Raw genomic sequence first — 12,200 nt, forward strand, 5'->3', positions numbered from 1 at the left:
GTGAATTCCATCCTTTATACATCCTTTCTCATGCAGCTAGAACACAAAGTTTACATACAATACATTTCTTAAAGAAAGTGCTGAGTTGAGACATAGAGTACATCTGACTCAAGCTCTTTCAAATCTTCCTCTGCCGTTGATGCGGACAACCAAATGGAAATGATGCACATTATTTATAAATTATTAACCATTTCTAAATATGCTTCACACGACTGGCTTCGCTGAGGTGTTACATCCATCCTTGCAAGCTTCATAAAACAGTAGCAGGCTAAAGTTGCACAGTTAACATTAATTCTCATCAAAGAGAGGACAGCCTTTGCAATTACCCTGAAAAAGGTCAGATATCAAATTTCTTTTTGCTGACTTTGATGCCAAATTGAGTCACACTGTGGGTTTGGATATTGTATGACTCCTGCTTTTCTGTACACTGTGTCATCAATATACAATGCCTCACTTTGCTCCTTTGACTTATGAGCCACTGCTTAAGCATTCATATTCTTCAGAGCATCACATATCATTTGGTACTGTAGTTTATTCATGTGTATTTTTATCTAAGCATTTAAAAATATTTAAAATCAAACTAGAACTATAGGAAATAAACTCATTTATAGAAAGATCTGTCATTTTATAAAATTTGGTATTGCTTACCCTTGTTTGGCTGTAAAAATTGACAAGCCTATATGGTTAATTGACAGAAAAGTTCAAATACGGAATCCAATAGTGATGTTCTAGTTTTATCATTAATGTTTTAAGAACTTTAATTTCCTCATACAGATGTTTTTCACACTTCAGAACAGAGAACTATAATTCTGAAGTGTGCTTGGTACAAGAAAATTCAGTAAGTTTAAAATATAGTAGGAGATTAAGAAATTTTTATCTTTATTTCTTCATAAATCTTGCTGTAAATTCTAGTCCAACTAATTCTAATCCATTATTTCTTGAATGTTATTTACATTCAATAGTAATTTTATATCTATAAAGTGACCTTTTAAATAATGAAAAAACAATGCTCTTTGTTTCAAGGACTGAAGGGGTGACAATGTAATTCTGACTTAATAGACAACAATTTTATTAAATAATGTAAGTTCAGTTGTCTCAGGGTCATTTGATTAGGAAATATTTAATGAAGCCATTAATATTTACTCCTACCCAACCTCCAGCTGGAATTTCATGGTGTGAGAGCACCAGGTTAATTGAGTTTTATCACAAAATCTCTAGACTGCTTTAGAAATAACTGTAATGCACATTCCCTAAGGTCTGATCTATGAGAAATGGGAAAATAGAAGAAAAAATGATTAACGTATAACTAGATTCCGCTGACATCTTCAGCCTAGGTATTCATTAAAAGTTTGAGCTACTGATGAATATTTCTCTGAAAAGAAATTATGAGTCACTTTCCTTCTAAACCCTGAACAGAAATATGGAGGAAAGATACATAGGCCTTGTTTTAGCCAATAGAAACCCAAGAATATATAAGCATTGAGTTTTCTGTAGATCTGAGGTTTCCATCAGTGGCCAATATTCCCTCTTTCATTTTCTACTCTTTTAATTCCTCAGAGTAAAATGAATTTTAAAATTTGGTATTTATATTTTCACTTTGTAGCCCAATCAAATCTGAAAAGAGTAAGCTAATATTCAATTACTTCTACCAAATGGGAATGTGGATTAGTGCTGCCACTTGGAACACTAAATTGAAAAAATATGTCCATCCTTATGTTTACAAGAGCTATTTACAATAGCCAAGATATGGAAGTGCCCATCAATAGATGAATAGATAAAGAAGATTTAAGATAGATAGGTAGGTAGATAGATAGATGGATGGATGGATGGATGGATGGATGGATAGATAGATAGATAGATAGATAGATAGATAGATAGATAGATAGATAGATAATTACTCATCCATAGAAAAGAATGGAATCTTGCTATTTGTGACAATGTGAATGGGCCTAGAGGGTATAATGCTAAGTGAAATAAGTCAAACAGAGAAAGACATTTCACTTATTTGTAGAACCCAAATGAACAAACAAACAAAAAAGATCAAACGTACCCAAATAGAAACACAGTACAGAGAACAAAAATGAGTGATTTCCAGAGCAGAGGGGAAATAGGGAGAGGAGAGAAACAGGTGAGGAGATTAAGTGGAACAAACTTGCAAGATAAAGGTGTCACAGGTATGAAATAAACCATGTGGGGAACATAGTCAATAGTTATGTGTTATCATTGTATGATGATAGATGACAACTAGATTTATCATGGTGAGCATTTTGAACTGTATAGAAAAATTGAATCACTAAGTTGGGTTCTAAGAACTAACAGTATTATAAGTCAATTATACTTCAAAACCAACTAACCATAGAAGCTCAGAAAAGGTGATCAGATTTGTATTTACCAGAGGTAGTGGGGTGGGGGAGGGCAAATTGGATGAAGGTGGTCGAAAGGTTCAAACTCCACTTATAAGATAAATAAGTACTAGAGATGTGATGTACAAATGATAAACATAATAAATACTGCTCTGTTATAAATGAAAGTAGTTTTGACAGTACATCCCAAGAGTTCTCATCAAGAGGAAAAAAATTTTTTTCTGTTGGAGTTCCTGTCGTAGCACAGTGGAAATGAATCCGACGAGGAACCATGAGGTGGCGGGTTCAATCCCTGGCTTCGCTCAGTGGGTTAAAGATCCGGTGTTGCCGTGAACTGTGGTGTAGGTCGCAGATGCGGCTCAGTGTGGCCCTAGAAAAGACAAAAAAAAAATTTTTTTTCTGTTTATTTGATGTATCCATGTGAGATAATGGGTGTTACTGAACTTGTTGTGTTCATCATTTCATGCTGTATGTAAGTTAAATCCTTATGTTGTACACCTTAAACTTATTCAGGGCTGTATGTCAATTATATCTTAATAAAATTGGAAAAATTATGTCTGCAAGAGAGTAGTACAGGGTGTTAACTAAAGTGCAGATTTTATTTTGAGTTCTTACTGTGAGCCAGATAAAGTTCTAAACTTCTGTTTTGGCTTTTTAGGGCCATACTCACAACACATGGAGGTTCCCTGGCCAGGGGTCAAATAGGAGCTCTAGCCTCTGGTCTATGCCACAACATAGAAACGTTTGATCCAAGTCATGTCTGTGACCTACACCACAGCTAATGGCAAAAAAGGATCCGTAACCCACTGATTGAGGCCAGGGATCGAACCCGTATCCTCGTGGATCATAGTGGGTTTGTTAACCGCTGAACCATGAAGGGAACTCCTAAACTTCTAAGTGCTTTATATGTATTAACTTATTTAATCTCTACAAAAAGCTATGAGGAAAGTGCTATTGTTGTCACCATTCTAAAAGCAAGGAAACTTGGGCATAGAGCTATTCATGTCTTGCCCAAAGCCATACAGCTGCTAGGTGGTAGAGTCCAGATTAAATGAGGCCATCTAACTTTGGAGCCTATGTTGCAAAGGTGTTTACTGACAGAGGTATTCTCATTGAAAATTCTCAATCAGTAAAATGAGTAGCCAAGATGTAGGAGGAAGATGTATACACAAGAGGCAGGAGTAGAGATTTTCTTCCCAGGAACTGTGTCATGATGTCAGCACAGTAAAAAAGAAAAAGGAAAAAAAAAAAAAAAAGATGTCAAGTTTCAACAAAGCACTCTGATTTCTTTTCCTTTTCCTCAATATATCATTTTTTTTGGTTTTATGTATTTTAAGAATTATTTTGTTTAATATTCCTCTACTAATATTTTACCCATGGGTAATTCTCTACCTGTACTCCTAGATTATAAATTCCTCGAAAGCAGGAACCACTTGTGATTTACTTGCACTATCCCCAATTCCTACACACAGCAGAGATTCAAAATGTTGAATTCAAAGAAATGTTCACAGAGTCAAAGAATGCTGAATGAAAAAAGGAATGAATTTGGGAGAAAAGGATGTTTGAGTTTGCTGAAAACAAGCAAGGAGTTATGTGTGGAAGGAATATAGTCCAGAGGCTATCAGAGTGTCACTTAGCATTTATATTTCACTAAGCCTCTTTGAAATACAGGGCTCTGAATTTAGACCCAAGCTACTCTCCTATTTCTTCAATGATAGCCTTTGAAATAATGACTAAAAGCAGATTCTGAGCCCTGAGTAATATTTACCAAACGATCAATCTTGGGAGATGCCTTTTAGGGCAGAAGTTAGGAAATTTTTAAGAGCTGAAGCAGAATCACAAAAGGATAATTAGTAAAGAGAAATTACCTAGAAGTCAGAGTTAGAATGAGCCTAGGAAAATATTGGACTATCAAAGACCTAGAGCTGGGTCCAAGTAAATGAGATTAGAGTAAAATTGAACTTGATCTGGGAGTTGATGTTCATGAACAAGATCATTTAAGATCTGGGTAAATGGTGATTATTTTAATATATACACCAACATTTAGAAGTTGGAGAGACAAAGAAGAACTAGGAAATGAAATAAGGAGTGGCCAGTGAAATGGGAATAAAAACATGAGATTATAATATCCTGGAATCACATGAAGAAAATGTTTGAAGGAAAAAGGAATCCATTAACTGTGTGGGATAAAGGTGATAGGTGATAGTTGTAATAGAGTGGATAATCGGTCCTTAGTTTTATCAATGACCTGACCATTGTTAACTTTGAAGAGTCATTATTGTGAAATGGTACAGGCAAGGCAGCTAGGAACAGGCTCAAGGGAGAATGAGTGGAAAGGAATTGAACACAATGACTATCCATAGCTCTTTGCAAGAAGTCTTGCTGTAAAGGAAAATAAATAGAAGGAATGGTAAGGTCAAGGTGAACTTTTTGAAGTTAGAGGATTTTCTGTACAGTTATGGGAATGATCTAACAGGGAGACAACAGTTGATGCTGAAAGACAAATCAGTGGATTTTTTAGAATAATATCCTTCAGTGAAGATGGGATGGGATGGGATTCAATGCACACAACTGGCCTTTAATAGATGCACAGTTTATACATAGCATATCAGGGAAGACAGAGTATATGAGTGTACATACAGGCAGTGGGAGCATGTGAGTGACCATTTCTTTGGGATTGCTTCTACTTTCTCAATGAAAGAGGGAGCACATCATCAGGAAGTCCAAGAAGGTGTGGAACTTAAAGACAGAAGAAAAGATACAGATTTAAAAGTCCTGTAATTGAAACATCATTACCCTCATATATTTATGCTAATATATCTATATTCCAGAGCTGAGGATCCCCAGATCTGGGATAGCAGAATGGGAAAATCAGAGATGTCATGAAAGAAAAAAAAGGACTGGGCAGCTAAGAGGTTATCAGGTAGAAGAATTAAAAATTCCCATGTCTGTGCAAAAGTGAGACCTCAGAATTAATAGTCAATTATGCTCAGATGAAGAGACTAATGGAAGCTTCCAGCTAAGGCTAGATTCTTTATGTCTAATGCAATGGAAATGACATTGCAATAGGTCAACTCTCTCCAAAGCTTGGAACATCCTCTTCATCTCCTGGCCCTGACCCCACTTTCACATCCACTGTGCATTTGAGGTGGTGCAGTTGGGCAGCTTAAAGACTGCTAGGCATCCCCACTCTGCAGGGACAGCCTCTCCGCACTGATTTTTTCTTTCCCCGCTGTACAGCATCCCCAAGTTACATGTACACGTATACATACCTCTTCCTCCCATTGTTGTGTTTCGATGTAAGTATCTAGACATAGTTCTCAATGCTACACAGCAGGATCTCATTGTAAATCCATTCCAAGAGCAATAGTTTGCCTCCATTAACTCCAAGCTCCCCATCCCTCCCACTCCCTGCTTCTCCCCCCGGGGAAGCCACAAGTCTATTCTCTAAGTCTGTAATTTTCTTTTCTGTGGAAACATTCATTTGTGCTGTATATTAGATTCCAGTTAAAAGTGATATCATATGATATTTGTCTTTCTCTTTCTATTTCACTCAGTATGAGTCGCACTGATCTTTGACAGTCATCTGCCCTGCCATCTGAGTTGAAAGACTCTCTTCCCTTTCCTTCAGTGACATCCCACTTTTCTACTTTTCCTCTTTCCTTCCTAGGCTCCACTATTTCTGTTTTTGTTTGAAATACTGGTGCTCTTCAGATTACCATTTTTAACATTTTATTTTTTGTACAACCTATTTCATTTCTCATTTGTTTTTATAGTGTTTAAAACCACCTCTTTGGTTACTATTTAATAATCTCTCATAAGCCCTTATGGTTACAGAATTTTATAATCAACATGAATGTGCTAGAAGTATCTCTAGCTCTCTACTTGACCCAAACTTAATTATTGAGCTTTCATTTCAAGCACATGCCTTTTCCGTATTGTTCTCCATCTTCTAGTAGCATTGACCAATCTCAGTTTCTTACTTTCTCTTCCTTACTTACAATTCAATCAGTCAGTAATTTTATTGATTTTATTCCCATACAGACGATCACCTTCTCATTTTCTGACTAGTCTTTGTCTTTATTATAGTTTTAGGCTCTTGAGAGTAGCCATTTTTTTTTCCTTTTGTCTTGGTCTAAATGATTTGGGGGGGGGGGTGCACCCAAGGCAAATGGAAGTTCCCTGGCCAAAGACTGGATCTGAGCTGCAGCTGCAACTATGCTGCAGCAGAGACAATGTCAGATCTTTAACCCACTGCATTGGCTGGGGGATTGAACCTGCACCACCCCAGAGACAACCCCAGATCCTTAACTTGCTGCACCACAGCAGGAACTCCCCAGAGTGATCTTCTAAAAACATCGTTAGGTTTGCTGATGGAGGAATGCAAAGTTGGTAAAGCAAGAAAGTTTATTAAGGCATCAGAGGGGGATGGCTGAGCTCACGATGGTGCCAGCTCTGACTGTGAGGAGGTGCTAGGCTTATAAAGGATCTGTGGTGGGAACTTGGGGCAGGAATGATGAAGAAGGAGGAGGGGAAGGTCAGGGGAGGAGTAGGGGGTTGAGTCCCATGACAGAGGGCAGTTAATCCTTCTAGGTAGTTAATCTATGCAGGCAGTTGTTTTCCACAGGCCATTGTTTCTTGCTGCCCAACTGGAGCATCCACATTCTGAGAAAGGGTGTAGATTTTGTGCTGGCAGTACCCATGTCTGCAGCAGGTCTCCAAGGTGAACAGCTGCATTCGGGGGGGTGGGGGTCTCTCTCCATCCTCCTGGGAACCTATCGCTTATATTGCTCTCCTTCCATTTGAGCATGACACACTAGGCATTTCATCATTGGTTCCCTGCTTAATTATCCTATCCAGCCTTGTCTATTCTCTCACCCGTCTTCCTCACATCCTGAGCTTCAGACTATTTTCATTTAACAAATATGCCATAATGCCTTTCCTCTTCAGGTTTTCATATACTTTCTTTTTCCCCTTTGTATAGAAAGTTTCCCTGCCCTACACAGAGTTTTGCTGAGATAATCGCTAATGGGTTTTCAGGGCTCAGTTCAGAGTTTCATCTGAAAATTAGAGGATTTTCTAGCTGTGATAAGAACCCATATGTTCCTGAATTTACTTTTCTCTCACATTGGATTAAAATTGCACACATGATTATCTTTCTTTTCCACTAGATCATAAGCTCCTTGAAGGCTGATGAAATATAATTTTCTCTCAGAATCCACAGGGAAATGGTTCCAGGATCCCTGTGGATACTAAGATCCAAAGATGCTCAAGTCACTTAAGTAAAATGGCTCAGTATTTGCAAATAGCGCATAACATCCTCCTAAATACTTTGAATCATCTCTAGATTACTAATAATACCTAATACTATGTAAATGATATGTAAATAGTTGCTATACAAATGGTAGCTGAAATGTAGCAAATTCAAGTTGTGTTTTTTGTGTGTGTTTGTTTTTCCTTGTCTTTTGTCTTTTTAGGGCCACAGCCATGGCCCATGTAAGTTCCCAGGCTAGGGGTTGAATCAGACCTGTAGCCGCTGGCCTACACCACAGCTTACAGCAACACTGGATACTTAACCCACTGAGGCCAGTGGATGCTAGTCGGGTTTGTTAACCAGTGAGCCACGATGGGAACTCCAAATTCAAGTTTTGCTTTTTGGAACTACCTGGAAAAATTTTCCCCAAATATTTTCAACTTGCGCTTGGTTGAATCTCTGGATACATAATGTGCAGATGTGGAGGGCCAAATATATCTTGTTCACCCTTGTATCCCTATCATTTATCCCCTACTAAGTTCTCATTACATGTTTTTTAAATACGTGAATGAATGACTAAATCGTCAGATTTCTAGTAACAGCTTTGGATTTACTTGATGAAAAAGTCATCTCCACTGCGACAGATGCAACTGATTACATAACAAATGAAGCCCTGTTGTGAAGCACACAGCCAAATTAGGATTTGGCTCATCTCTAATTGCATGAAGTGGCATAAGCCTATTATTATACTACTTGGACAGTATGTATTTTGTTCATATATATATATGTATATATATTTTTTTTTCACATATGTGAGTTATATAACTGTGATGATTGATGATCTTTTTCTTTTTTTTTTGAAACTCATTATGGCTCTTCTCGTTTTCCTTTGATTATCCTTATCTAGCTTTAAAAACTATAAACCACATTCTCATACTCCATTTTAATTTTTAACACTAGCATGGGATAGTTATTTTTTTATTTTTATATATGAGCAAGGTAGGCAACTAAAACACAAAACAGCAGACTGCACAGAGAAATGAATAGGTTCAGAGACTAAAACTACAAACTACCTTAAAGGAAAACTCATTCTCTTTTCATTACCTTACACCTGAAGGTGCTAGAACTTGCCTTTAATTTCAGGTTTTAAAGGAGATTTTACGTCTACCCATAATCTATTCTCATATAGTTTGCCCAGGAGAGCTTAGCTATTTTCAGTTAAAATTGATCCACCTTTACTAGACTTGTGGTTGAACACAAAGACTAAAGGACATGAATCTCTTAACAGTTCCTGATGGGCTTGCACTACGCATATCCTGCTCATTTTAAAGGTGGAGTGCATCTAAAAATACACCTTTGGGTTTCAGAGAAATCATATTTACAATTTCACAGAACAGAAAATGTTCAATTTAATTTGATGCCTAACACCTAAAGTGTTATTTTCAAATCACAGAAATGTTTCATGCGTTCCAAAATATCTCTATGAGACAGGATAATGATTCTAAATAATAATTGTGAGAAAGCTTACTCACAAATATAAATTATTTTTATCCAAAATTAAATTAGCAGCAAAATTAAATTTAATTGAAACATCAAATATCCTGAATAGAAATATCTGACTCCTAAAAGTATTTCCAAGATCAACAAATTCTCACATTCAATTGATATTAGACTTAGAAAAACTCCAATTCCTAATTGTTTTTTAGACTCTATCATAATTAGTTCCCATTTTAAATCTTTGGTCTATATACCAAACTGACTTCCTTGTGGTCATAAAAGAAGGTTAGTGCAATCTTTTTCAGACACTATGCATATCTTTTCTAATGAAAAATCTTGGATATTAAAGTAAAATATAGGTAATACATTTCTCAGTATTCAATAAAAGTAGGAATTTTGCAGTAGTATTTCTACCTCACAATATCATTATGTAGATTATATATGAAAAAATCTACAGAAAAAAATCCATCCAATATTTTTTGTATTCAATAGTGAATATGATCTTTGTAAGAACATGAGGCATAGCTTACAGCCTAGTCAAAATATATATGCTTCATTAGACACATTTCCTATTAATAACAAATTTTAAGGTGATTAAGATGCAAACTATATTTGTAGAATGTAATTGATAATGCTGTTTCCCCCCCTTTTCTCATTTTTGAATAATAAGGAACTAATTTAATGTATGTGGATGGATATTTTAATATAAAAGCAAAAAAAAAATTTAATTCCCAAATAGTCTTGAAAAGAAAATAATTAAAATTTGGATGGGTTACATTCTTTCTTCCTTCATTCCCTTTTTGTTTTTTCCTTCCCCTTTTCCTTTCCTTTCCTTTTTCTTTCCTTCCTCATGTCTTTTTTCTTTCAGTCTTTCTTTATTGCAGAATCCCAACTTTATAACTAGTAGAATTTTCAGAAAATATTTTAAAATATATATGTAATCTTTTACTTTTTCCACTCACACTGTAATTAGCATTTGGTTACATCTCCAAGGGACAATTTCAACAATGTCTTCAGAAGAAAATTTTTCATAACAACAAAAAACTCTCTCCTCAGAATTTACTTTTTATTATTATTTTTTACAGAATATTCTGGAGCTCTTCCTGGTCTCCCTACTTCATATGCTGCTTTGATAAGAATTAAGAAAAGTTCATCTTCATCCCTCTATGGTTCCAAGACCAGACCACGATACAGCAATCCTTCATTAGGAACACTGAGTGTTTCTTCACCAAGCTGGCGAGGGGCATCAGCTCAACATTATTATTCTCCCATCAATCTTTATCATTCCTCAGATGCCTTCAAACAAGACGGTAAGTGTCAAAGGAAAATTGCACCTGTTGGGGTTAAACAAGCAAGGAAGAGTTTATTGGAAATTACTGTAATAGAAATTAAGCCGATTGCAATAGAGGAGAAAGATTAAACTCAACTCCTCTGAAACAAAGTAAATGTTTAAGAATTGGAAAAGTGGAGAACATTGAGGAAGAGTTTGGTCAATGTATTTAGGCTGTCTATGTATACTAATTGGTGCTTATTGAAGTTAGCCTCTTACCATCTGGGCAATAGAGACCTTCTCTTTCTTGATGATTTTATTTCAAATAAAATGGCTCCCAGGTCCTTGAGAAAGACATTCTTGGGTTTTAAACCTGGCAAGGGATTGGGTGAAGATTTACCTCTCACAGAGGCAAAGAAGAAACCTATAGATGCAAGTTTCTAAAGTAAATGCACTAAGAAAATGGAGGTTAGAGGATCATAGTCAGGATGAAACCTGTCAAAAGTTTAGGGAAGCTGAGGAAAATGTTAAGACCCTCATGGCTGTAAATTAGGCTTCTGTTCCACACATGTTTCCAAAAAAGTTAATGTAGTTAATTATGCCTGACTCCAGTTTTGATTTAGGATTAAGATTAAATTCATATATTGAAAGCAAATATATAAAATTTCTGATGGGTAATTTGACAATAAATATCAAGAGCCTCAAAATAGTCATATCCTTCAGTCCCATATTTCATTACAAAAATGTGTTCTGCATAAGGAAATAATAAATAATGCACAGAGAATTATAAACATACACTTAGCATTATTTATGCTTGGAAAACAAGAAATAATCCAAATGCCGAATACTAAGATATCAGTTAAATTAAGGATGACTGTGCAGCTGTTAATATTTTTGTTTGAACAACATTTTTCTAAATGTTCTCTTTGTCTTTTTTTTATTATCAACAAACAACATAAGGTTAATTAACCAAGATAAGTGCTATGACTTGATTATTACCAGGCTCTTTGCCAATCTCTTTTGCCTAGATTATATCAATAATATTTTCAACAAGCATATCATATGGATATCCTTACTGCCTTCTTTGGAAATGGAAACTCAAGGGCTGTCAAACTTTGAAAAGGTCACACTTCTAATAAGTAACCAATTTCATTCATGTATTTACTGATTTTAAGGACAATATACATTGGGCTATATTTCAATTATGATTGATAAAGAACTAAACAGTCAGAGAAACATTTTGCAAGAACTAAACTACTTGGAAGAATCCTAGAAATGTCAAATTAGATTATGGTATACCAAGCACAAGCAAACTCATGCCTCATGATTACACCAATTATTGTCATAAGGAGTATCATGTCATAGTGTTGGCATTAAATTTTATTTAAGTATGGTGTTAGTTCCTTAAAGTGTTTTATTTTTCAAAGAACTCATGTTTTTAAATTTTCATATGTTCTGTGAAAAAATGTAAAGAGAATTAGGAGACAACACACAGCCTTGATGAAAATATTTTCAAAAGGCATATCTCATAAATACTATTATTCAAGATATACAAAGTAATTTTAAAAATCAACAGAAGAAATCAAACAACATGAGGTTAAAGTGGCCCAAAGACCTTCACAGACATCCCATCAAAAATGATTAACAGGTGGCAAATAATCATATGAAAAGACACACCGCATCCTATGGCATCATGGAAATGCAAATTACAGCGATGAGATACCACTACACACTTATTAGAATAGCCAAAATCCAGAACACTGAAAGCACCAAATGCTGTGGAGGATGTGGGACAGGACCTCTCATATCTTGCTAA

The 12,200-nt window shown here is 35.7% G+C and overlaps 1 protein-coding gene across 15 annotated transcripts in view; it reads left to right on the forward strand.

Moving 5' to 3' along the window:
- CNTN5 (contactin 5) overlaps positions 1-12,200 on the forward strand; it is a 1,211,165-nt gene that overhangs the window by 754,695 nt on the left and 444,270 nt on the right. For all 15 annotated transcript variants that reach the window (XR_014815022.1, XR_014815020.1, XR_014815017.1 and 12 more), the window contains one exon: positions 10,200-10,424. Coding sequence is in view for 9 of the 15 variants with exons in the window: in XM_084975741.1 (XP_084831867.1) it covers positions 10,200-10,424 (225 nt within the window). In the remaining 6 variants the exon portion in view is untranslated. The remainder of the gene's footprint in view (positions 1-10,199; positions 10,425-12,200) is intronic.

The sequence above is a fragment of the Sus scrofa genome, chromosome 9 (genome assembly GCF_054392235.1).
Source record: "Sus scrofa isolate SSC_HxYL_T2T_F1_AM1 chromosome 9, Sscrofa_HxYL_maternal_Yorkshire_Landrace_v2.0, whole genome shotgun sequence".
Lineage (NCBI taxonomy): Eukaryota > Metazoa > Chordata > Mammalia > Artiodactyla > Suidae > Sus > Sus scrofa.